We start from the raw sequence: 25,413 nt of genomic DNA, 5'->3' as shown, positions 1-25,413 counted from the left end.
GTCGTGTGGCACTCGTTCACCTGAATCACCAACTCAACTATCACCGGTTATCTTCAGCGATTAAGATACTTGTGTATATTCTAGTTAGCGATAGAGAAGGGAGAAGTCCTCTGGAAGTTTCTCATCCTGCAGATTGTGTTGCCAAAGTCTGTTTCACGTTTTCTCGTTAGCTTACTGCTGCGTGTCCAAACGAGTCCCACATCCAGCTCTAGTTCACACTATACTTCCTTACTAACTTGTAAATATCTTTATCCTAACCGCATTAATCAAAGGAGTGGAATAACTGCAAATTAATATGGTGAGAAATATTTATTTCAGGTTTTTTTCTTTCTTCTGTTACAGTAGTTTTATGTGAATTATTATTATTATTATTATTATTATTATTATTATTATTACTATTATTTTTAGTTGTTTGGTTTTAGTCTGCAGATTCTCATCTTTGGTCTCATTTTTCAGTGTTTGGTCACATTTCTATCTTTTATATGCCTTTAAAAGCTGGCAGTGGTGTTTCCCGCTGAACCGCGAGGCTGGATCTGATCGACTGATTGTTCTGGAACAGTAACGTTTTGATATACTGTACTGTTATTTGTCACATGTATGCTTTTTTCTAACATTTTAACGGTTAAGGGTATCAATGCTTTGTACATCTTTATTGCAATATATAAAAATAAACCGAAATGATAATCAGTTGCTGTGTCGGTGTCGTTTATCTAAACTAGTCTTGTAGTCCAGCCCTGCTTCATGTGCTGCTCAGAAAACATCATGAACGTGAAGATTAGTCACCTACTGCATATGAATTATATTATGTAATACAATTTAGCAATGATGATGAAAAAAAAAAAAAAAAAAAGAAGATTTGTTAGAAATCTCTACTGTATGCTAGTCTAGTCATCAAGTAGGTTTCTAGTAATCAGGCCTGTGCACAAATAATCATGTGAGAAATGATCAGAATACTGACTTTTGCGTCTTTGTTTTCAACCTTAATAATATCACACCTGCTGTGAAAATGATCTGTGCGGCCTCATTTCTTTCATCCAAAGCAAGATTTTACATGCGTGCAAAAATTCAGAAAAGTGCCTTTAGCTATAAATCAGGAGAAGCAGTTGATCGGCATTAGTCTGCAGGAACGTGTAAGTGTATTTGTTTGTAGTCTAGTCTTATTGTAGCGCGGTCTCGTTGCTAGGTTTCGCTGCTTTACTCAGTCACGCAATTCAGATAGTTTAAAAAATAGTGTTTACACCGCGCCGGCGGTCGCAGCAATCCCTCGCGTGCAGACCTCATCGTGTGAAGACCGACGAGTGTGAAGACCAGCGACTCTACCTGTGCCACTCCACCGAGCACAGACACCGGCTAAACACTCGCATATACCTAGTATTTATTGTTTCTATTTGAGCTTTCCCTATTCCTCTTCCAAATTCTTCCACTGTTGTGTCTCTGTTCCACCCTACTCATACAATGTCTTTCAACATCCCTAGCCTCATTACCACTCGCACTTCTTGTATCCGGCGTCATCGGAGGTGCAACTGCAATAATATGCATACTATTCCCACATCGTTTACCACATCACACTCTTTCTCCATCGGCCTTTGGAAACCATACTCGCTGCCAACCATACTTTCACTCATTCCCCCCGCACTTCTGGGAGGGGTGGAGGTACTGGTCTGCTCATATCAAAGAATTGGAAGCACAGCCAAATACAGACCCTCAATACAAACTCCTCTTTTGAATCACACGCCATTACTGTCACCCACCCTTTTAAAATCGCCCCCCAGGGCACCTCGGTAACTTCATTAATGACTTTGATGTGCTGCTCTCTGCTTTTCCAGAGGATGGCACTCCTCTGGTACTGCTAGGAGATTTCAACATCCATGTAGATAAGAGTCTGGCCTGCGACTTCCACAGCCTATTGGCGTCTTTTGATCTCAGCCGTGTATCCACCACTGCCACGCACAAATCAGGTAATCAGCTGGACCTCATCTACACTCGAAACTGCTCTACTCATCATGCCCAGGTAACACCACTGCACACATCTGACCACTTCCTGATTACATTCAACACCACCCTAACCTCTTCCAACATAACACCAAACCCTCCTCTGGTCACTTTTCGCCGTCACTTACGCACGCTCTCTTCAACCTGTCTTTCCTCTGCAGTGTCACTGTCACTCCCTCCTCCTAACCGGTTTTCTTTACTAGATGTTAACACTGCTACCAATACCCTCTGCTCCACGCTAACATCCTGCCTGGACTCTTTCTGTCCTCTAACAACCAAACCTGCCCGGCCAACTCCCTCTGCCCCCTGGTTATCTGAAGTTCTCCGTGAACATCGCTCCAAACTCAGAGCTGCGGAAAGAAAATGGTCCATCGGATCTCTGTTTTTATCAGTCTCTTCTCTCCTCATTTTCTAATAATGTCTCCACTGCTAAACGTAACTATTACCAAACAAAGATTAACAACTCCTCTGACTCACGGAGCCTCTTTAAAACATTCTCTGCTCTTCTCTGCCCACCTGTCCCCCCACCATCGTCATCCTTAACCTCTGATGATTTTGCTCGTTTTTTCATTAACAAAACCACTAAGATCAGCAATCAATTTCCTGCTGCTCCTCGCCTTACGCACATCAACCCACAGCACCCCAACACATTCTCCACTTTTTCCCTCCTCTCTGAAACAGAGGTATCAAAAATCGTCCTTGCCACGAATGCCACAACCTGCCCTTTAGATCCCATCCCTACTAACATCTTTCAGGCTATCGCTCCCTCCGTCCTCCCTGCACTCACCCACATTATCAACAACTCTATCTCCACTGGTACATTTCCCTCAGCTTTTAAGGAGGCTCGTGTTGCCCTCTCCTTAAAAAAAAAAAACCCACACTTGACCCTGAGCTCATTGAAAATTACAGACCTGTATCTCTTCTCCCATTCATGGCTAAGACACTAGAGCGTGTTGTCTTTAACCAAATCTCCTCCCATCTCTTACAAAACAATCTCCTGGACAGTAACCAATCAGGTTTCAAAAGCGGCCACTCCACAGAAACTGCACTTCTATCGGTCATTGAGGCACTGAGACGGTCAAGAGCACAATCAAAATCTTCAGTGCTTATCCTGTTGGACCTGTCTGCTGCTTTCGACACTGTAAACCATAACATTCTCCTATCAACCCTCAGGCAGATGGGTGTCTCTGGAACAGCCCTTCGGTGGTTTGAGTCCTACCTCTCTGGTAGGTCTTTCAGGGTATCATGGAGGGGCGATGTCTCAGAGTCTCATCACCTCACTACTGGAGTGCCTCAGGGCTCAGTACTTGGGCCACTGCTTTTTTCCATCTACATGACATCACTGGGTTCTGTCATTCTGAAGCATGGCTTCTCTTATCACTGCTACGCTGACGACACTCAACTCCATCTCTCCTTTCAACCAGACGATCCCACTGTTTCTGCACGTATTTCTGCGTGCCTAAACGACATCTCAGTCTGGATGAAGGATCATCACCTCTTCAGACCTCTTCAGATGGTCCAGAATGCAGCGGCTAGGGTGGTCTTCAACGAACCAAGGAGGGCCCACGTCACACCCCTCTTCATTAGTTTACACTGGCTTCCTATAGATGCCTGCATCAAATTCAGATCCCTGATGCTGGCCTACAGGACAATCACAGGCTCCGCTCCCTCGTACTTACACTCACTAATTGAATCATATGTTCCCTCCAGGTGCCTACGCTCTGCAAACGAAAGGCGTCTTGCAGTGCCTTCACAAAAAGGTGCAAAATCACTCTTGCGCACCTTCACCTGGTCTGTTCCTCGCTGGTGGAACGATCTGCCCGTTGCCACTAGGGCAGCAGAGTCACTAGCAATCTTCAAAAACCAACTCAAAACTCATCTTTTTCGCTTACACTTGACCCAACATTGATAGCACTCTCTTCTTCTCCTGCTCCTTCCTATCCTTTTCTTGTTTAAAAAAAAAAAAAAAAAAAAAAAAAAAAAAAAAAAAAAGCCTTGTGTCTGCGTTAGGTAAGACAAGACCCCACTCAGAGCACTTATGCACTACTGCCCTTTTGCTGATATTAATTTGCTTCTATATGCCTACCTCATTTGTACGTCGCTTTGGATAAAGGCGTCTGCTAAATGACTAAATGTAATGTAAATGTAAATCCCAGTCAGGTGAGGATTGTTTGTATGACTCCTCCCAGAAACGACCATATATGGAGCTAAGTTTTGCTATGCATAACCTCTTCTGCATATAATTTCCATGCATATTTCCATGGGACACTGTTTAACATTGACAGATGTACAACACATTAGGAAAATATGAAATACGGACTATAATTATTAATTGTGCCATACATTATTTTTATCTTGATATATTCTAATAACAAGGATATTGGATGTTTTTTTTGCAATAAAATGAAAAAAATTACACAAACTATTCGAATAACTTTCAGATGAATTAGAATAGAGTTGATCTAATTATTTTGCTTGGTGTGAAAATCTCTCATTCATTACACTTTTCCTAAAATAAGCCGGCAGTCAAATAATAAAATATTGTACAGTTGTTGAAGTAAAAAGTTTGAATTGTGCCAGAACTCTCTCTTATTCCGATCTGCATTGTAAAATATAAGATCTGATTCTGTAATGTTGTTTTTTTTTTTACTACAACATTACTTTAGTAAAACCCTGTTTTACTGTGTTTATGACGAGCTAAATAAAAAATGAGCTAGCTAGCAAATATGTGTATATTAACCGTGTAAACCTTAACCATGCGCCCATTTAATATTTAATATTACAGTAACAAACTAAGAAATCATAAATCAAAGAAGACATTTCTTAGAAATATATTTTACTTGACGTGTTCGGTGTCACCTAATAATGTGTTTGTAAGATCCGTCTCAGACCTCAAAAACATGAAATATGAGCCGTTATACACATTGTGTTTCTGGTGTAAACCAGGTAGGAGGTTTACTGACAGCTATTTAATACGTTTCATTGGCTAAATGTTTGTAGATGGAAAAGAGGCCGACTGATGCAGAGGTTCACATGAAGTATGTTACAAAGATTTTTGGCACACATTATCTGAGGTGTGTAGTATTCATATCTGTGTTGAGGGTCACCCAGAGACTGCTGGGATAGCACTGAACTGTAGATCAATCAAACTGCAGATGTTTGGGGAATGTTGCAATTCAAATGTTATAAATCAGTAATAAAAAATGCAAAAAAAATTACATGTTGATGGTTGTATTTTTAATATATTTTTGAATGTATAACCTTTTATGTTAGTCTGTATAAGGGATTTAATGGTAGTAGTAATCTTAGAATGTAAGACTTTTATGACTGCAGAAATATATGAATTCAGCACACGCATTATCTCAGCGCTCACTGTTACGACCAGTCATAAAACTTGTACAAAAAGAAAAAAAAGGTTTCAAAGGGTTGCTAATAACACATCATTTGTAAATTTACATATTTGGTATGTTTGGACAGTGATGCAAACTGTGTGTGTGTGTGTGTGTGTGTGTGTGTCTGTGTGTTGACTTGAAATGACTTGGCATTAGTAGCCAAAATTGGTTTTATGCAGGTGAGTAAATGAGGCGAGAGCTAGTTTAGCAGGTTTAGTTACTGTCTGAGAGTCTATCTATACCCAGCAGAACTTACATCATTTAATAAAAGATTTCAGAAGTCAGAAAATGTCATATTAGAAGAACCATAAGCACCATGACATTGCCTGTCAAATACAATGACATCTGTAAACACTTTTACTTATAAATTATAACAGTACAGCTGTAACTCATAGATATCCGTAGCAGACGGTCATATATACTAAACATGTCAGAATCATCTCTGGTCTCATACTGGACTCAATCCAGTGGAGAAGAATGAAATGTGTATGTGCTTGTATGCTTGCTCTCTAAAGATAATTGTATGTAAATGTATTGCTATTAGGATGTAAACATCATTTAGATTAGGAATGTGTAATGAAAAGAAAGTAAAGAAATGTAAAAAATGTCAAAAGTTTTTATAAGGGGTAAGGGATGGTTCACTGCTAGACTCTTAATAGTGCTGTCCAGAACCATACTGCACTCATTCAATGCCACAATGCACCGCAAAACAGGTGTACAACTGAAAATACCCACAATGCACTGCGAGTCCCACTGAATGAATTGCTGTAAATGAACTACCAGTTTACCAGATTCAACTGATTGTAGCATTAACAGCAGCATTAACTATTCATGTCTGAATCCACTAACTTGTTTTTGTTCACTCCTTCAAGTGGCCTAGTGTAGGGAATGGGAGATGATTTCAGATACAGCCAGTGACCTCTGAGAGATGGTCAGTTCTCGTCTGAAGCGCAGGTGTTCATTCTCAACTGAGGCGTTGGTTCTCATCTGAAGCTCAGGTGTTAGTTCTTGACTGAGATGTTGGTTCTCTCAGGTGTTGGTTCTCGTCTAAAGCTCAGGTGTTGGTTCTCGTCTGAAGCTCAGGTGTTGGTTCTTGACTAAAGCTCAGTTGTTGGTGTTGGTTCTCGTCTGAAGCTCAGGTGTTGGTTCTTGACTAAAGATCATGTGTTGGTGTTTGTTCTCATCTGAAGCTCAGGTGTTGGTTCTCGTCTGAAGCTCAGGTGTTGGTTCTTGACTAAAGCTCAGCTGTTGGTGTTGGTTCTCATCTGAAGCTCAGTTGTTGGTGTTGGTTCTCGTCTGAAGCTCAGGTGTTGGTTCTTGACTAAAGCTCAGCTGTTGGTGTTGGTTCTCATCTGAAGCTCAGTTGTTGGTGTTGGTTCTCGTCTGAAGCTCAGTTGTTGGTGTTGGTTCTCGTCTGAAGCTCAGGTGTTGGTTCTTGACTAAAGCTCAGGTGTTGGTTCTCGTCTGAAGCTCAGGTGTTGGTTCTTGACTAAAGCTCAGGTGTTGGTTCTCGTCTGAAGCTCAGGTGTTGGCTCTATAGGAATGTAATGTGGAGAGTCATGTGTAGGTCTGGAGCTGGCTGCTCCTCTCTGTGCATGTGATCAGAGTGAGCAGAACTGATGTGCAGTATGTAGTGTCTCATCGAGGGTGTCCGGTGTGTGCTATGCAGGTAACTGATACCCTCCTGCTGTCTGATCCGGAAGAACCCGTCCCGGTTACCGGCTCTGATGGTGTACATGACGTCTTGAGCAGACGCTCCGACAGCAGGTAGCAGCTTCAGGACAGCTTCAGTGGGTTTGAGTTGTGAGAGATTGAGAAGTAATCTCAGCGGCTGATCCACATCCACACTGGCCAGACTAACTCCCTCCTGATGATTACAGTACAATGGTGAACTGACATCCACACTCAACAATCATTTAGAAGTGAGAAGAAATGACAGGTCCAACTCATCTTGAATCACATGTTCTTTTACCAGGGTAAGGTTTGAAGAGTGTCTTCTCCTCACACTTTTCTTCTGCTGTCCATTCGTTTTGCAGTCATTGCAGATTCCAGGAGACACACTGTTTTCTTCTTCTGGTCCAAGCCCAGCACCTCCAAAACCATCAGCAGATACACAGTGCCTGCAAGAACAAGCACTCATTCACTTTATGGACAGAAAATATCAATAAATTACACCACATGGTTGCTAATGTGAACTAAAGTTCCCCCTTGAAAGGAAACCGCTGACATCATGGCATTGAAGCTATAGGAGCACTGACTGTATTCAAAATCACCCCTTATACCCTTCACTATTCCCTATATTAGTTCACTCATTCAGTTCACTTGAAGGAGTGAATGAAAACGAGTGAGTTAACACTGAGTGCACTAGAAGGACTGCTGCTTTGGCATAGATTGCTTGCTGCTTCATAATCATGTAAAACAGGTAGCTCCAGTAATAAGATTCTTCTAGCAAAACCTGGAAATGCATTCATCATGCATACACACACTGCATTATGGGAATTCTCTAGCCTTTATGTGTACATCGGTTGTACACTCGTTTTTGCAGTGCATTGTGGGACTGAATGAGTGCACTCGAGAACTTGCACTATGGTCACGGACGCCACTTAAAATGGCTGTTCCCTCAAATAGTGCACTATTTGGCTGTATACCCGAAATCTCCTTCTATACCCTGACAAAGAAAGAGGGCCTGTCCCACAATGCTGTGTAACACTGGCACAGACGCCTGGATCAAAGATCTGTCTGTGGATGGAATCTACTGAGTGTGTGTGCAGAGAACACAGATCACAGATAAGAGCACATCCTCAGATAGTGCCTTAGAAGATGCTGCACTCCGAGTAGAGCGGGCCCTGACCAGTGTTGGGCTCATTACTACTCAAAAAAATGTATTACTCATTACAAGTAACTAATTACTCCTTTAAAATCTATATTATTACAGGTAAAATAAAATGTGTGTTTAATGAGTAAGAGGTGGTCTTCAGGTGATTTTCAGTTTTGTGAAGCAAATAGACGGCAGAAAGCGCATCCTATTAGTTTTCTTTTGCACACAAATAAAAAATATACCCTTTTCAGTTTCCAACAACGTATTATTCTAAACGTATGAGCAAAAATTACGGTGTATTTCAATTTAATTTGTTTTTCTTTTGTTAATGCACATCACAATCTTAGTTTAAACATTTAAGCATATCTATAGATTTTTTGACATGATTAGCCTGTTTTTGCAATTTTGTTTGCACTTCTGTTTTTCTCTGCTTAAGACTTACTGTCCAATCATTGGATGACCTTAGCACACGTGGTTCACTGCAAAAAAGGCAGTGTGAAAGAGAAAATAATTTTCTTTGGTGTGGTTCTCTTTCACACTGTTAAATGTGATTATGTGAATAACATTATATTTGGTCTGGAACAAAGCATGTGACCTAGCGGACATTCCTAGCTTGAATAAACCTTTCGTGTGAAACAGACATCATGAGGAGGATATCACACTAACTTCCTGAAAACATAGCAGCTAGAGCTTCCATAGCCTTCAATGGTCTACAGTCAAGACTGGTGTGTCTTCACAAACACACACACACACACACACACACATATTCCCACAGCATGATGCAGCATCCAAGTATCCAAAATAAAACTCCACTAAAACAGAACCCAAGCCTCAGAACCAGGTTTTCTGCATCATGAAAATGTCTCTTTTCCTGTACTGATGATTATTGGTCTATTCCTGTGAGAAAAAATTGGTTTAAAGAATTATTCTACCAGGTTTCATTGGATCTGTGCAACACCACATAGTTCAGGAATGTATATGTGTAATGAATTGATTGACTGTATCTGTACTGTGACCTCTCACCCCTGTCCCGCTCTGTAATACCCTGCTGGACACACACACATGAATCCTCCGGCTGTGTTTGAGCAGCCGTATCTGCAGGGGCTTGTGAAGGACACACACTCGTCCACGTCTTCACAGCTGGTGGACACGGGGTCAAAGGTGAAGCCGGATGGACAGCCACACTTAAAGCTGCCCAGTGTGTTGAAACACGAAGCTGACCCACAGCTGCTCCGACTCAAGCACTCATTCTCATCTGCAGCAGAGGAGAGAAGAAGAAACAATCAAACCTGCCTCTGCCTTGTGAGCCCCCCCAGAAACACAGCCTAGAGCTCAGTGTGTGTGTGTGTGTGTGTGTGTGAGAGAGAGAGAGAGTGAGTGTGTGTGAGATAGATAGAGATAGTGTGTGTGAGAGAGAGAGAGAGAGAGGAAGAGTGAGTGTGTGTGAGATAGATAGAGATAGTGTGTGTGTGTACTGACCCACACACTGGTTCCAGTGCTGGTGTGGTGTGTATCCGTCTGGACAGCTACAGTGGAAGCCTCCTTCAGTATTCTGACAGCCGAACTGACATCTGTGATCAGCCACACACTCATCTACATCTGATCCACACACAGACAGCCGATCACAAACCACACACACCTCTAACATCCAGGCTGCTCACAAATCCCCGTGTTCCAATCTTTTTTTTTTTTAGCAACAATATATTTAAACTATATAAGTAATAAAGTTCAATTAAATATTTTTGAAATTAAAAAGTGTGAATTTACTTCTAGATATTGACCAGCTCAGCCCTGCTTAGCTTTAGCTGCTGGTCTTCACCGTCTCATCGTAATTTTACAGTAGCCTACATTTAGACTACATACACAGAGAATCACACACACAGCCGTACCATCACAGCTGAGGCCGACGGAGTCCAGGATGAAGCCCTTTGGACACTCACAGCTGAAACTGCCCACTGAATTCAGACAGACGCCCCGCTGACCACACGGACCCCCCGCAGACAGACACTCATTCACATCTGAGAGAAGACAGAAACATGCAGATGATCAATGTACTGCTGTAGCGCTTGTGTTTAAGTCACGCAGTCATCTGAAGTGTGTGTGACCTCTGCAGGCCGTGAGATGCTGGCTGAAGCCCGCCGGACACTTGCAGGTGAATCCACCGACGGTGTTGACGCAGGAGAACTGGCAGTTGTGTCGTCCGCTCTGACATTCATCCACATCTACAAATCAAAGCAGCTGAACATCTCAAGGACACTTCAGCACACCTCTTGCTGTGATTAGCAGAAAATGCTAACAAATCATTTCTCAAAGACACCACCGTTACTGTATCAGACACACAATACATTCATTCATATCTAGAAAGAAAAGATGAATACTGACTCACTGAAGCATCAACTCTAACTGAACATAACTACACAAGAAAAAAATCACATTTCTGTCAGATCTTGTCCCAAAATGAAATTTCTGCCATTAATTCCTCTCCTTCTGTCGTTTCAAAACCTTCAGTCTTCTTCAGAACACAAATAAAGATATTTTTGATGAAATCAAAGAGCTCTCTGATGCTCCATAGACAGCAACACAACTCAAATGATCCAGAAACTGGATTTTTTTATTAGAGAGCATCACGATGCATTCTCGTTGCGTCTCAACTGATGTCACATGAACTGTTTTACTGATGTATTTACTGCATTTCTGGATCATTTCAGTTCAGTTGCTGTCTATGGAGATATACAGAGCTCTCTGATTTCATCATAAATATCTTCATTTGTGTTCTGAAGATGAACAAAACTTCTTACGGGTTTGGAACGACATGAAGGTGAGTAATTAATGACACAATTTTCATTTTAAAGTAAAACAAAAAACATTTTAAAGCCCGGGTGAACTGGAAGTTGGCGACCAATTTTAGTTTTGTAGTAAAGTAGGCGTTTCACTCAGAAATGAACACCGATGGTTGTAGGGGCGGGGTTAATGATGTCACACTCACGCCCAACTCATCAGAGCATTGTTTTAGAGAAGAGGAGCTTTTTCAGATTTGGATGAAAGATTACAAAGGCAAACAATTTTTTTTTCAGGATTAATTTCTACATGTATATGTCTTGGAATTTACCAGAATAACATTTCACTACAAGTTGCACTTGTACAAATTGTATGTGACAAATAAAATCTTGAATCTCTTGAATCTTGAATCTTGAACTTGCATGGATGAATCGTTCGTTATGGATGAATCGTTAAAATAGCAATTTTAGCCAGCAAAATAAATACAGTCAATTTAGATTTCATGCTGACTTTAAAGGAACACTTCACTTTTTTTGATAATAGGCTCATTCTCCAACTCCCAGAGTTAATAAGCTGAGTTTGATGAGTTGATCTCCGGGTCTGGAGAGCCCCGCAGAGTTCAGCTCCAACCCTAATTACTACCCACCTGTCCAAGTAAGCGCTTCAACAGGTGGCTTTGATTAGGGTTGAAGCAAAACTCATCATGCAACCCCTGACCATAGATCATTGAATCTGATTAGACAAGTAGCATCACATAAAAAATGACCAATAAACAGAAAAATATTTAAAAAAATAAAAATATCTAAACTCTTTGGTCATTTTGAATGTGATACTAGTGGTCTAATTGGTTTCAACAAACTATGCTAAGCTATGATAAAAGTGCTATAGCCAGACCAAGGAGATCCGCTGAATAGATCAACTTATTAACTCTGGGAGAGTTGGAGAATTAGCCTTTTTCCAAAAAACGTGTTCCTTTAAGCCCAGAATACTTGTGAGATGAGAAGGTCCTGACCTCTACAGGTCCTGCTGTCGTCCTGCAGCGTGTAACCTCGCGGACAGGAGCACACATAGCTGCCCTCCGTGTTCTTACAGATGAAGTTACAGGGCTTCGGGGACATACCGCATTCATCCACATCTGACAAACAGTCACACAGTCATCAGAAGGAATATCCACCTGTAATGTGGTTATAAAGCGGTGCGCACCGATGCATGTGGTCCCTGCAGCAGAGGAGACGTATCCAGGCTTACAGAGGCACCTGTAAGAGCCCATGACGTTAACACAGACGCCTCGGGCACAAACACCTGGAATCAGCTCACACTCATCTATATCTGTGGGCAGACAAAGAGCTGAAGTGTTAAAAGATAATCTCACATGCTGTGATAACGCTTTTGATTAAATAAAGTACTGAAGTACGACTTTTCCTCTGCTCCGTACTATAATCTGAAATTAAAGACATCTCCTGTTTTTTTAGGCCTAGGATTTTGAGCTAATGACCTGACCTACACCGCAGTTTTGGAGCTGCCTGTATTTCTTTGTATTTCTTTCATTTAGAGTCTTTAAGGCTGCAGTCCAAACATTTTCTCTTTGTCACCATCTCTGTTTAGTATCAGTCACCGCATATGAGGATATGTACAGATTATCTTAGAAATTTGATATTGTCATCTTAACAAGTAATAAATCTGCCATGTTTGTTCTGACCAACTGATGAAAAAAACATTACAATAAATCACGCTACTAACAGTGATAAAATATAATGATGCTCAGCTCATATGAACTATATGAAAAACTATATTTTTATTTCATGCTATTTATATTAGCATTACCTGTAGTTTTCAATTTCTGTACAATCTAATCTCTAACTGCCACGCCATTAAAAAAATTAATCTTTTAACCCAAAAAGCAAAATGTGGTTTCTTAGAACTGGTTCTCGTTGAAATACAATCCTCCATATAAATAATAACTTTAATTAGGTGAGGCCTTAAAAGCACCAAATAGAAAGATTTGAGCTTTACACTGCAAAAAAAGCAGGTCACTGCTCATGAGTGACCTCTCAGCGTCTGCACCTGCTCCGTCTGTGGTGTAGCCCTGGCCGTATGGACACAGTTTCTTGTAGCTGGCGGTGTCAGGCGGAGGGCAGAGGTCACACTGGTCACTCCACCCACGGCCTCCGTCACAGCAGCACTGAGACCTGCTGACCGCAACACCACTGCTGGACCTCATCTGACACATGCTGTGCACCACCTCCGTGAAGCAGAAGCCTTTCCTGTAATCTGAGAACATCACGGCACTCATCGATTCACATCACGATAGAGACATACCACACACACTCACACACTGTGGGGGAAATCACCGTCCTGCAGAGTATAGCTCCAACCCTGATCAAACACACCTGAAGCAGCCCATCAAGCTCTTCTGGATCATTCAGGTCAGGTCTGAGTCCCCAGGAGGACAGTACAAGCCCTGGTTGTTTCATTTCTTGTCAATATCGCTAGATGTTAAAGAGGTTAAGAAAGAGTTTTTACCAAGACATCCCGTGCCTGTAGAGTCAGCTTTGAATCCAAGGCCACATTCACACGTGTAGCTGCCCTCAGTGTTCACACATCGACCGTTCTCACAGACCCCAGGACGAGACAAGCATTCATTTTCATCTGTGAAGTATAGTTACAGAGGTCAATGAAGATAATGAAGAACATTCTTTTCCATTCTAGTGTGATCAGTGTGATCCATTAATATGCATAACAGTGCGAATAGTCATCTCTATTATGTCTGTTGCCAATAAAATGTGCTGATTGTGCCATTATCTTCTCACGTAATCTATTTTATATTAGATTGCACATTTTAACCAATCACAGTTCAATAAAATCAGATTTTACCTTGACACACGTCGTCGTTCATCCTGCGGATCATCCCGGCTGGACAAACACACATGAAGGTGCCAATTAAGTTGTTGCACTCCATTCCTCTGGAGTCACAGTTATGAAGATCATTTGCACACTCATCTACATCTGAACACAAGAAAGTCAGCATCATCAAGTATGTTTTTAAAAAAAACAAACATATTAATACATGTATGCAACTGCAATAATCTTGTGTACTACAATCACTTAGGGTGGAAAAGTTTCACACCATATTCATTGATTATTGTTGAGCTGTACCCTGACACATGCGTCCGTCCTCTCGTAGAGTATAACCTGATGGACAGCTGCATTCATAAGCCCCGAACGTGTTAATGCAGCGAAACGCACAGAGCAGAGGATTCTGACTGCACTCGTTCACGTCTGAACAATCAGCAATAACACACAATCAGTCACAGACGGACACAGCAACACGTCCTCAGTAGATATGTCAGACACAGTTACACACAGAGTCGTCTGTTAGTCAGGATTACGGTAGGCAATACTCATTATACAAGGGCCTCTAAGCAAATGTTGAAGTATTTAGTGACATACAATGATGGTATGTATTTCAATTCACTTCATTTGGTGGGTTGTCAAAGAAAGCCCTGAAATCGATACTCAATTTGATGAAATAATTAGCATATGATATAAATCATTTGGCATCAATTGGTCAAACATAGACAAAAACAGAAAACAGTTTTCTATGTATTGTAAGGGTTAGTTCATCCAAAAATGAGAAGTGTCCTGTCCTTTTACTCACCTTTAAAGCATCTTGGGTGTATGTGACTTTCTTCTGTCAGACAAATCCAATTGGAGTTATATTAAAAACTTTCCAGACCCCTCTAAGCCTTTGAATGGGCTTAAAGGAATAGACCATTTTTATTTTGGGGTGAACTAACCCTTTACTGACATCATACACATCAATACACTAAAGCTGGTTTAATAAAGATGTCACATCAGATGTTCAGATGATTTAGTCAGCTGACCTTCACAGCTCATCATTGGTCCGGGCTCAAATCCCTCCTCACACAGACACTCAAATCCTCCAATCACATTTGAGCATGTGCCGTTCCCACAGGGGTTTCCCTCTGAACACTCGTCAATGTCTTCACACACACAAACAACAGAATGCTGTTAAAAACTCTCAGTAAACTCGCTGCTGACCCGAGATGATGACCCAGCTGAGATTCTTTTCATTATGACCTTCTTCTCAAAAACCCCAGGGAAATGCTCTCTGACAGCAAATGCAATGAGTTTGATACCTTCTTTTCTGAGAAGATCAGTAATATCAGAAAGGTGACTGGGACATCATCTAGTGCAGAGTTCACAGAGAACTGACTGATATCTCAAAAAGAAGTTACTAGTTTTTGAAGCAATTGATACCAAAATTATGGAAGAAACAGGACAGCACCTAAAATCTTGACAAAACCTTTAACAAACTCCCTGAAAACTGCAGTTGTTTATCATATCTTCCTTTTATATGTATATTTTTGTATGTTTATTTAAAATGTAGTTTTTAATCAGTTAAACAACTTTTGAACACTACCTGGACAATTTTCAATCTAGTTTCTGAGCACATCGCAGCACCGAGACAGCACTGAAAATTATACTAAAATAATAAATGACATTCGCTTTAATTCTGAAATGGTTATTATCTCCTCCCTCTTTCTTAAGAAGATAACAGAGCACTTAGAAATAACCAGGGTTCACACGAAACAAGGGGCGTCTGCTTTTAGTTATTCTTGCCGTAGTCGAAACCAGCTTCCAGAAGAGATCAGATGCGCTAAACATTATTTAAATCCAGGCTTAAAACTTATCTGTCTGGCTGTGCATTTGTCGAATAATTACTGTGCTATGTCTAAACTGACTGCACTGCAATTCATATGTAATCATTTTTTATTCTATTAACAGTTTTTAAATTCATTTTAAATATTTCATTCTATATTTTAATTGTTTTTTAATTATTTCTTTTATTTTTTTATTGAATGACTGTAAAGCACTTAGAAGTACTACTTTGTGTAAAATTTGCTATATTAATAAAATTGCTTTGCCTTGCCTAATGCATCAGCAGATTATTTCCATTGAACCCATGTCTAATATACCAACATGTGGGGCAAACCAGAACACTCAGAGGAAACCCACACCAACAACAAGCTCCTGGATCAGAAAAAAATGTCAAGCTAATAAGACTGAAGAAGGGATCTGCATAATCCCAGCCAATATACAGCCAAAGTGACTTAAAGTCATTTGTTTTCAATGACAGTGGCTGATTTCTCCATCAGTGATTGTGGTGGTTGTAGGCAACATTCTACAAAATATTGTTGCATATTCTGAAAAATAATCCACATAAAGACAAAGACCTGGCACTGAAACACAACAACAACTGAGATTAAGGACACGTAATAATTAAACACACACACCTGAACATAAAAAAATAAATGAGTGACAACAAACAAGGAGTGGAGAGAGTTCACGGTGGTGTGAAAAATGCTTTCAATGATGGTGCAAACAAAAGTTGGTTTTTTTTACCATTACAACGTGCTCCTGTGTAGTCGAGCGTGTAGCCCGTGGGACACTCGCAGCGGAAGGAGCCGTCCATGTTGATGCAGCGGCCGTTCACACAGATCTCTGGATTCTCCACACACTCGTTTAAGTCTGAGACACACGGACATACAGCTCTTTACATTCATGATCGGAGAAACAACAAACAACAGCGCTATCCTTCACTGCTTAAAACTCGTCTTTCTGGCACGTTCTTTTAATAAGAAAATTGAATTTAAAGGTTGTGATTCAGAAGCTCCAGACTGTTCTTGTAGAGTTAGAATCAGTCTCTTTCTAGTCAGGAATCAGTCTGAACACACTCTAATATCTGTGTTCATCTGTTCTGAACGGTGTAACTTAACACTGATTTCTAGTCCTGTTCTCTTTTAGAAACACAAAGTAGTTTCAGTTTCATGATGAAACGCAGCGTCTCCAGAACATGGCGCCCTCAGCAACACTAAAGACAGAGTTTATAAAGAATATCTCTTTGGTTTTGAGACTTTAATTTTTGTAACTTTAAAATCTGATCTATAACAGCTTTAACACTCCAAAGAGAAAGGAACACCTGAAATCGCTTCATATGACCCCTTTAAAGCAACCGGATCCAACAGCTTCAGTTTTGTGCACTCTGGGATTTCATGTCTTCTCAAGATGAATTCATGTCTTAATTCTCAGAAGAGTATAGAAATATTATGTTATGTTGCATTATAATTATTTAATGATTTATTATACAATCTCTAGGACATATCAACTCTGCAGTTTTCTTTTTAAACTTTCAGCTTGGCTCATGTCTAAATTTCACAATCTCAGCAGTGAAAGCTGTTATAAGACGTTCCTCAAGTACAGTATAGTCTTTACCCACGCGTGTGTTCCCAGCACCAGGAATGATGCCGTGGCCAAACGGACAGAGATCCTGAAATGCAGCTGTGAACACACACAACATCAAACAATGAGAAGGATTGCGTCTGGTGTTGTGGTGCTGTGACGGATCATGAAGGAGATGAGTACCGTCCTGTTCTCTAGGGCACAGCTCGCAGGGGTCGCCCCAGCCCTCTTTGACCATGATGCTGCAGCAACACTTGGCTTTGCTGGTGTTAAATGCCTGCGGGACAGAGCACCTGCCGCTCTCAAAGCGTGTGAAACAGAAGCTCTCTCTAGTGTCTGACACAACAAACAGTCAATGAGTTTTATATTTGAAGACATATTTCATTTTTGTGAACATTCTTCTGTGTAGAACCACTACTTACACTTAGAACTCCTAAAAGAAGATTTCACATTTCTACTGTATAGGCTTTGTGTTTCTTATAAATAAAAAGTTCTTTTGTTTTTGTTAATTCAGTTTGAAATAGGACAAATTACCATAACATCTGCGTCTATCTTCTGAAAGAACAAATCCAGGTTTACACACACATTCAAAGCTGCCCAGACTGTTGAAGCAGGAGCCGTACGCACAGATGCCGGGCTCCTCCGAACACTCGTTCACATCTGATGAACACACACACACACACACACACACACACGTGTACTTACATACCATCTACTGATTAGTTGTTCTTGTTGTTTTGTTGTGCCAAACCTGCATGACTTTCATTCTTTCAATACAAAAGCACAATAAAAGTATCTTAACTTCTGAACTTCTTATATAACTTCAAATATAACTTATAAAGTTATATTTGTCTTCTTCAGTCATCAAGTAAACATATTTATTTAACATGATTCTTTTTCAATTTGGAGCTTAACAGATGGAAAAAAAAGTATATTAATTAAAAATTGATTTGCAAACAACAGATGTGAGTTAATCCCTGTGTAATATCATTTCTTATGATTCAGCAACTAGAAATCTTCCCTTCACTAAAGTGTTACCAGAACTCCATTAACAACACCTTGCACTCCTGAGATTCAAAGTCAGAAGACATACTGCTGTGTGATTTTATGATAACCGCTAGAAGTGCAGGATTATACTTTTATATATACCTTCAATATATTATTTTAAAATAATGCAATTATTGAGAAGGTATAGAGTTTTGACCCGTGTGATATCACTTACCTACACAGTGCTGATTGAGGACAACATACCCCTCAGGACACACACATCTGAAAGACCCGTCCAGATTCACACACATTCCAGGAGCACAGATCCCACGCTTCAATATACACTCATTAACATCTGCATTTATCGGAAGACAAGGCGGACAGTTAGGATTTTATCCAAGAACAAAATATTATATTACAGTCCATCAAAGCTGTTTCTGTTGTCCTTGAAAACTCTGAGCTTTGAGTTTCATGGGTTTCTCTCGTTTGCATCTATGTTAAATATTCACCGTGGTTGTTTCTCCTGGATTACTAAAGTGAGAGCTATTATGATTTATGTCCAACACATCATGAACGTGAGTGAGTTTCTCGCTTTGAATGTAGATGTTTTGTTTTTACACTCAAGACAACTGGAACACAATTAGTAAACAAATATCACATAATAAGATAAAATGCTACCCTACTGCTCAAATATGAACACTGCTTGAGAATAAAGTCATTAATATTTGACCTCTGCAGCTCTTTCTGTCAGGTGTGAGCTCATAGCCGTCCGTACAGAGACACTGGAAGGAGCCGACTTTATTCACACAGCGGCCGTTCCTGCAGAGCTGGGAGTGAAGAACTACACACTCATCAACGTCTACAGACACACGAGAACACGGTCATGAGACTTTCAGAAGACTGATCACATTTCATCAAAACCTTTCAATGCATTTTAAGGGAAGTCTGATTTGTGAAAATGACTTCAGTCTGTGGAAATGTTGTTAAATGCGTTCTTTTTTACACTGAAACGACAGGCACGATTTCTCCTCAAATATAATTTTTGTGGAAACTTTGCAAGTAAACAGCTAATAAAACATTTCTTATACTACTTCAATATTTCATATTTCACATATGAGTTTAGTCTGCAATAACACCTGGCCAGATCTATGAGAACTAATGACACCTTATTGTAAAACGTGTTACCAAAGATGATAAATCTGTACAAACTTACATTATAACACACAACTTTAAAAAACATGTTAAGGGGAATAGCAGCGTTACCTGAACAGTAGTTATTACTGGCGAGCTCAAATCCTCGATGACACACACAGTTAAACGAGCCGACAGAGTTTGTACATGTGCCATTTCCACACGGCTGGCGTGAACACTCATTAACATCTGCAGAAGATAAAACACACAAGTGCTCTCTGATGTCAAACACACTTGGTTTGAACAAATCCTGATGGACACGATGGAGAAGATCTGACTCACCTACACACATCTGACGGTTTGGTGCTTGGGTGAAGCCGGTGTGACACACACACTCGAATCCTCCTGGAAAATCCACACAGTCACCGTGAACACACACACCGGGCGTCTCCACACACTCGTTACGGTCTGAAAGTCACACAGAGATCAATAAGTTTCAGTATTTCTTCAACCAAACTCTTTGATAAAACAGTTATGATGGTTGGAGACGTTTAGGAACTACGAGAGGTTTCACTGTGATTTACTGCATTTAAAATAATGTAGCTTTTGGAAATATTTCCACTGCTCGGGTATTCTGTAGATGTGTGTGTTTTAATGAGAAGACGTGCTGTTATAGAGAAGTGCTCACCAGCACAGGCTCCGTCGGGGGTGAGTTTATACCCCTCAGAACATTCACACTGATAGCTGCCCGGCCGGTTGATGCAGTCTGCGTTCTTCTGACACACAAGCTCTCCACTGCTGCATTCATCAACATCTGAACACACACACACACACACACACAGCGGAGCTCAGTCACCAACCACTCACATGCACAGGTTTGAGTACGGACACGTTTGGGCATTTTCTGCCATGTTTTGGGACATTTAAAATCCCCCAGCAAAACTAAAGTCAGGCTACTACTGATGATAATCACTGAATCCCCACAGAAATGGGAAGTTGTGTCCAATTTATAGACTCCCCTGAGCGTGTGTTCTGATGACTCCAGCATCAGAGGTTATTTAAGCCACATCTTTTGTGTTTTTGCCTTACATGCTTCACAACTGGTGAAATAAAGAAAATTCACACAAATGCATTTTTGCATTAACAGCTTTTACAATTACTAGGACACATTTTTCACAATTTTTTGCCACAGTTCTCTTGACCAGCTGTTTCTCATCGTTTCAAAATGCATCTGAACAACCAAAACTAAGTGTTTAATGTAAAGCCGATTCTAAAACTGTCAGGTACTGGTTCCAGCTGTGTTTCTACGTGATCCTGGTACGACGAGGCTTGATTACAAACCGGCTCCGAATTCTCAACTAAAGTGTATCATGACTTATGATAAACACATATTAGTAATAAAATCTAAAGAAATTTCTGATCATCCTCCATAATGTGGTTTTATTTACACCTCATATCATATGTAAACATCTGTGTTACCACGGCAATCACTAATGCATTTGAAGTGAATCTGTTTTCAGCCCCGCAGTGGAAACTGTACCTGAAGGAGGGGTTCTTCTCTTGTGTCTTAAATCATTTTTTACTCATAAACCAATGACCTACAAAACACACTAAAAACAGTGTCATGTTTTCTTGTGTATCTTTTTGCACGAAACAAGACTCTCTCTATTGTTTACAGTGTGACCGGGTCCTGACAGAGAACCTTCACAGACGAGCTGCAGGTCACTGTAGATGAAGCCCGAGGGACACTCGCAGTGGAAGCTGCCCACGTGGTTTACACACACGCCATGAGCACAGACGCCTGGGATTTCAAGACACTCATCAATATCTGAAACAACAGATCAAAACCATTAAGTGCAGAAAATAGAAACAACTCCTACCATTGCTGTGAAAGTATCTCTGACTGCCATATTTCTCTTTACCTTTCTGGTTTCCGGTTTCAGTGTCAATCCCGAATCCGATCACACTGCCACAAAGACTTCGATAGTCACCTAAACACAGAGACAATGATTGTGTTTGGGCTCAACTGTAGTTCAGAAACTAAACTGTCCCCAGAATATCAATCTGACAAAAGAATATTAATTGATCTGTGCTATGGGAGCTTGAACAGCAGTACATTAGCAGAAGCTGTTCCTGGACTTTAAGAGCAAGCCATCCTCCTGCAGATCTCCAGCATCAGCTACCGACTGATATGAAAGTCAAACTCTCTCTAGGACATTAAATGAAAGTGATTGATAAAGTGTAGTAATGAGGATGGGGTTTGTTCACCTGTGCCGGGTCTCGGACAGGCCCTGCACGGTTTGTTCCAGGCTTTGCCCACATTATAAGCACAGCAGCACAGTCTCTGCGTGACGTTGAAGCTGAGCTGCTGCTCACAAACACTGCCGCTGTACTTCCGGAAGCACTGACTTTTCCTCATGTCTAAGGCAACAAGTATGCATTAGTATGCATTCTTCAAAAACTAAAAAACTAAAAACACACATGAGTAGAGCAAAATACATGTCATCAAAAGCCATTCAGCAGACGCACCCATGCAGCGGTGTCCTCCCTTCACAGGGATGTAGTCCTGAGGGCAGACACAGCTGTAGTTTCCCAGTGTGTTGAAGCAGGTGCCTGGTCCACACACACCTGAACTGAGCACACACTCGTCGATATCTGAAACGATAGTAAGGTCTCCTGCAGGTCTCTCAGCTGACAGAAGTATTTCTGAGCGCAGGCAAGCGTGTCTCACCCTCACACACGCGTCTGTCCGTGTTGAGGTAGTATCCGGCCGGACAGTCGCACCGGAAGCTTCCGAACGTGTTGATGCAGCGTCCCCCCCGACACAGACCGGGCAGCTCCTGACACTCGTCAATATCTGACACCAAACACAAGAACACTTCTGAGAGCTCAACAACCTTCATCTTAGCTGCTCAGAGTTTTAAGTATAATGTTTACATTATTTCACAGAGTCCTAGTTTAAAGTGTAACTCTTTGGAAGTATTCAGTGTAACTAGTGTTAAGGCCCCGATATACTGGTGAATTTAGCTCAAACTGAATGTAGTACTGCTGATTAAATCATATGGACTTTGCTGTAACTATCAACTCTGCTACCTATTACGTGTTAAACATGAGCAATCCTCTGTATCAGATAGTGTCAATGACATGGAGTCATCAGCAGCATCTTCTAAACCCCAAAAGAGACCATTCCCTTGATCAGGTACTGATCTTTATGAGAGAAGATCATCAGGAAGTTCACTTAATCCTGACTCTTCAGTGCTCTGCAAGAAACACCTCCCCGGATCCCGTTCACTCAGGTCACACACGGAGTGCAACATTTTGCAACAAACATTGCAGAAATGTGCAATAATAGATTTTAAATTTTCTCTATGTGTTCACCAGATGTCTTCAGAGGAAGGAGCGTCTTTTCCCCTCTTCTATGGCAAGTTGCAGGTTTCTTTGTTCTTCTTCAGAGTCAAGCAAAGAGATGATTCTGGAACCCATTTTATTTGGCTGAAATGTGTTTGTGCAGCTATATGAATGTTAACAAATCAGTCTTCAGTATTCAGTGTAAATGGAGTTCACACTACTTGAGGGAATGAAAGGGAACTGAGCTGAACCTCCAGAGCTGCTTTACTGATTAAAACTTGTTCCATAATTGATGAATTCTGCACAATTATCGAAACAAACTGAATCAACAATGAACTGACTTCTAGTGACTTCTAGTAGTGAATGAGCTGCTTTAAAACAGTTTGCATCACTGAATCATTACTTAAATCTAATTACCTATTTATCTTTGAAACAAGCACTATATAAATACCAGTTATTTTGATCTGATTTTACTGTAGTCTTAGACAGTCTGGATCATGTCAGTCTTGGTGACGTCTGATTACCTTCCAGGATGATGGTGATGGGGTTGGGTTTGAACCCCTGTCCTCCAGGACACAGAGTGTTATACTCCGCTAGAGACACATCACATTCTCATCAGTCAACTACCACATTCATATTTAGCAATCATTTTCTTACTTATGAGTGTTATCGTCACAAAAACATATTTAATCATACTGACGCTGCCTAGATTAGCTATCGAATTTCTGTCTAAATAATACAAAAAAGTTCATTAAAAACTACCTTTATTGAAATATTTCTAGTACACTACACTATTATACTAAATATCGATGTAATATAGTATGATAACATTGATTTATTGAGGTAACTGAGAGAGCAAATGCAAAGAGTATGAAGTTATTGTCATAGCGCTATTATAGTATTATAAATAAATGTAGTCTCCTGCATGCAACATTCTTACATAAAAAGTGCCTAGATATTCAGAATTCTTTGTATACCGGTGTAGAACAAAAGTATTGGCTTATTGTTCCACTGCAGAACCCATTTACTAGCGCTCTGAAGTACTGTAGTATTAAAAGATTGAAGATTGTTGCTCCTTACATGTGTTGAGTGGAGGGCAAAGGTCACACGGGTTACCCCATGACTGTCCCAGAGAACAGCAGCACGATGAACGACTGACTCCTAACCCCAGCTCAGCGCTGCACACCAGTCCTTCACGACCACGGTGAACCACATCGAGAAAACAGCTCCCTGCTCGTGTGTCTGCCGCCAAACAGACTCTTCAGTGAACACATCACAGCTCTGGACCAACAACTAGGGTAGGGTTATATTAAATGATCATAATAATCTTACCAACGCAGCCGATTCCAGTGGGGTTGAGCTCAAAGTCAGTGGGACAGTTACAGTGGTAGGAGCCGGCGGTGTTCTCACAGTGACCATTAACACAGCTGACCGGGTCCAGACACTCGTTCACGTCTGAGATCACAGAAACAGAGCAAGCAGTCGGTGTGAGGTGAGGGATTACTGTAATCACAGCCGGTTTACCTGTGCAGTTTCCCCCGGTCCTGTCCAGCTCGTAGCCCTCATCACAAACACAGCGAAACATGCCTGGGATGTTCTGACAGGAGCCAGAGACACAGATGTTCAGGAAGGTGCACTCGTCTACATCTGCAGCATGATTTACAGAAAACACAACATTGTGTATGTTTCTGGACAGCGATAGATACACCACAGTCACATGATTTTGGGAAATAACATTTTTTCCAGCTTGTAAACAATGTTTTTCCTTCTGTACATGTTAGTGATAGATAATCAGATTATATAGGCTAGAAGCAAAAAATGCCAGCGAGGTAGATCATATGACTTTAATAATTAATAATCAAGTCTTCTATATTCCTGATATTTCTTCTGTCCTGATATTTCTATGTGTTCCTAACATATTTTGTTGATCCTGGAACAACATTTTAATCCAAAAAATGTATTTTGACCATATGTCTACACCTAAACCTAACCTACCCTATGAGTAATGTGTAAAATCAGAGGAAATAATATGCATGATGCGTGACACCGATGTACAAGCACCAAACACTGATTGTAAGCCTAAACGGTTCTTCAGATCTGATTGGTTAATCACAACGTTGTTTCAGGGTCAACAAAGATGTTGATCCAGGAACAAGCTGAAATCAGCAAAATCAGGTTTAAGAAAACAAAATAAATATAAAAAAAGTGTTATTCAGTGATCTTCTTTGCTAAACCTCTCAAGTGATTTCCGTCATTTCACAAAAAAACAAAAAACTGCCAGGAGATTAGTGTTAAATTGTATTAAACAGTATTGCAGTGAAGCATGTTCTGTGAAATCAAAGCATGCTGGGTTATTTTGTGAAAAACAGTGAAACCAAATCATGATGCATTATGGGACGTGACGTCCGCTCACACAGGAATGCAAACAATTTTTGTTTGTTTGTTTGTTAATGTTAAATTGCATGAAAGATGGAGGTTTTTTATATTTATTCATGTTTGTTTTATTGTTAGGTTAGGTTAAGAAAGTCAAATGTAACCCGGACTAACTTTTGTTCCAGGTTTACAATTATTTTTGTATATATTTATAAATAGTTTTGTGTTTATTATTGGAAGTTCGTGCATATATAATTGTTCATTTAAATGAAGTAATTAGAAAAAAAGAAAATGACGTAGATGTGACGTAGTTGACCAATGAGCCGCTGT

The 25,413-nt window shown here is 40.6% G+C and overlaps 1 protein-coding gene across 1 annotated transcript in view; it reads right to left on the bottom strand.

Annotated features, from left to right (window-relative positions):
- Window positions 1-5,612: 5,612 nt before the first annotated feature.
- Window positions 5,613-25,413, bottom strand: part of LOC122352377 (fibrillin-2) — a 43,998-nt gene continuing 24,197 nt past the window's right edge. The window contains exons 35-65 of the mRNA XM_043249792.1: window positions 24,235-24,357; window positions 24,043-24,165; window positions 23,791-23,952; window positions 23,235-23,303; window positions 22,094-22,219; window positions 21,892-22,017; window positions 21,631-21,783; window positions 21,285-21,353; window positions 21,065-21,190; window positions 20,051-20,176; window positions 19,705-19,830; window positions 19,495-19,611; window positions 18,962-19,090; window positions 18,467-18,586; window positions 17,779-17,904; window positions 17,428-17,580; window positions 17,278-17,343; window positions 16,408-16,533; window positions 14,865-14,984; window positions 14,137-14,259; window positions 13,855-13,986; window positions 13,504-13,629; window positions 13,045-13,251; window positions 12,184-12,309; window positions 11,993-12,115; window positions 10,308-10,424; window positions 10,092-10,220; window positions 9,682-9,801; window positions 9,226-9,457; window positions 7,357-7,504; window positions 5,613-7,251 (exon numbers count right to left, since the gene is read on the bottom strand). Of these exons, the coding sequence (XP_043105727.1) occupies window positions 6,919-7,251; window positions 7,357-7,504; window positions 9,226-9,457; window positions 9,682-9,801; window positions 10,092-10,220; window positions 10,308-10,424; window positions 11,993-12,115; window positions 12,184-12,309; window positions 13,045-13,251; window positions 13,504-13,629; window positions 13,855-13,986; window positions 14,137-14,259; window positions 14,865-14,984; window positions 16,408-16,533; window positions 17,278-17,343; window positions 17,428-17,580; window positions 17,779-17,904; window positions 18,467-18,586; window positions 18,962-19,090; window positions 19,495-19,611; window positions 19,705-19,830; window positions 20,051-20,176; window positions 21,065-21,190; window positions 21,285-21,353; window positions 21,631-21,783; window positions 21,892-22,017; window positions 22,094-22,219; window positions 23,235-23,303; window positions 23,791-23,952; window positions 24,043-24,165; window positions 24,235-24,357 (4,202 nt within the window). The 3' untranslated portion in view covers window positions 5,613-6,918. The remainder of the gene's footprint in view (window positions 7,252-7,356; window positions 7,505-9,225; window positions 9,458-9,681; window positions 9,802-10,091; window positions 10,221-10,307; window positions 10,425-11,992; window positions 12,116-12,183; window positions 12,310-13,044; window positions 13,252-13,503; window positions 13,630-13,854; window positions 13,987-14,136; window positions 14,260-14,864; window positions 14,985-16,407; window positions 16,534-17,277; window positions 17,344-17,427; window positions 17,581-17,778; window positions 17,905-18,466; window positions 18,587-18,961; window positions 19,091-19,494; window positions 19,612-19,704; window positions 19,831-20,050; window positions 20,177-21,064; window positions 21,191-21,284; window positions 21,354-21,630; window positions 21,784-21,891; window positions 22,018-22,093; window positions 22,220-23,234; window positions 23,304-23,790; window positions 23,953-24,042; window positions 24,166-24,234; window positions 24,358-25,413) is intronic.

This window comes from Puntigrus tetrazona, chromosome 10, assembly GCF_018831695.1.
Source record: "Puntigrus tetrazona isolate hp1 chromosome 10, ASM1883169v1, whole genome shotgun sequence".
In the NCBI taxonomy this organism is placed as follows: Eukaryota; Metazoa; Chordata; class Actinopteri; order Cypriniformes; family Cyprinidae; genus Puntigrus; species Puntigrus tetrazona.
The sequence above is the reverse complement of the archived record's forward strand: the minus strand, read 5'-3'. Positions and strand labels throughout refer to the sequence as shown.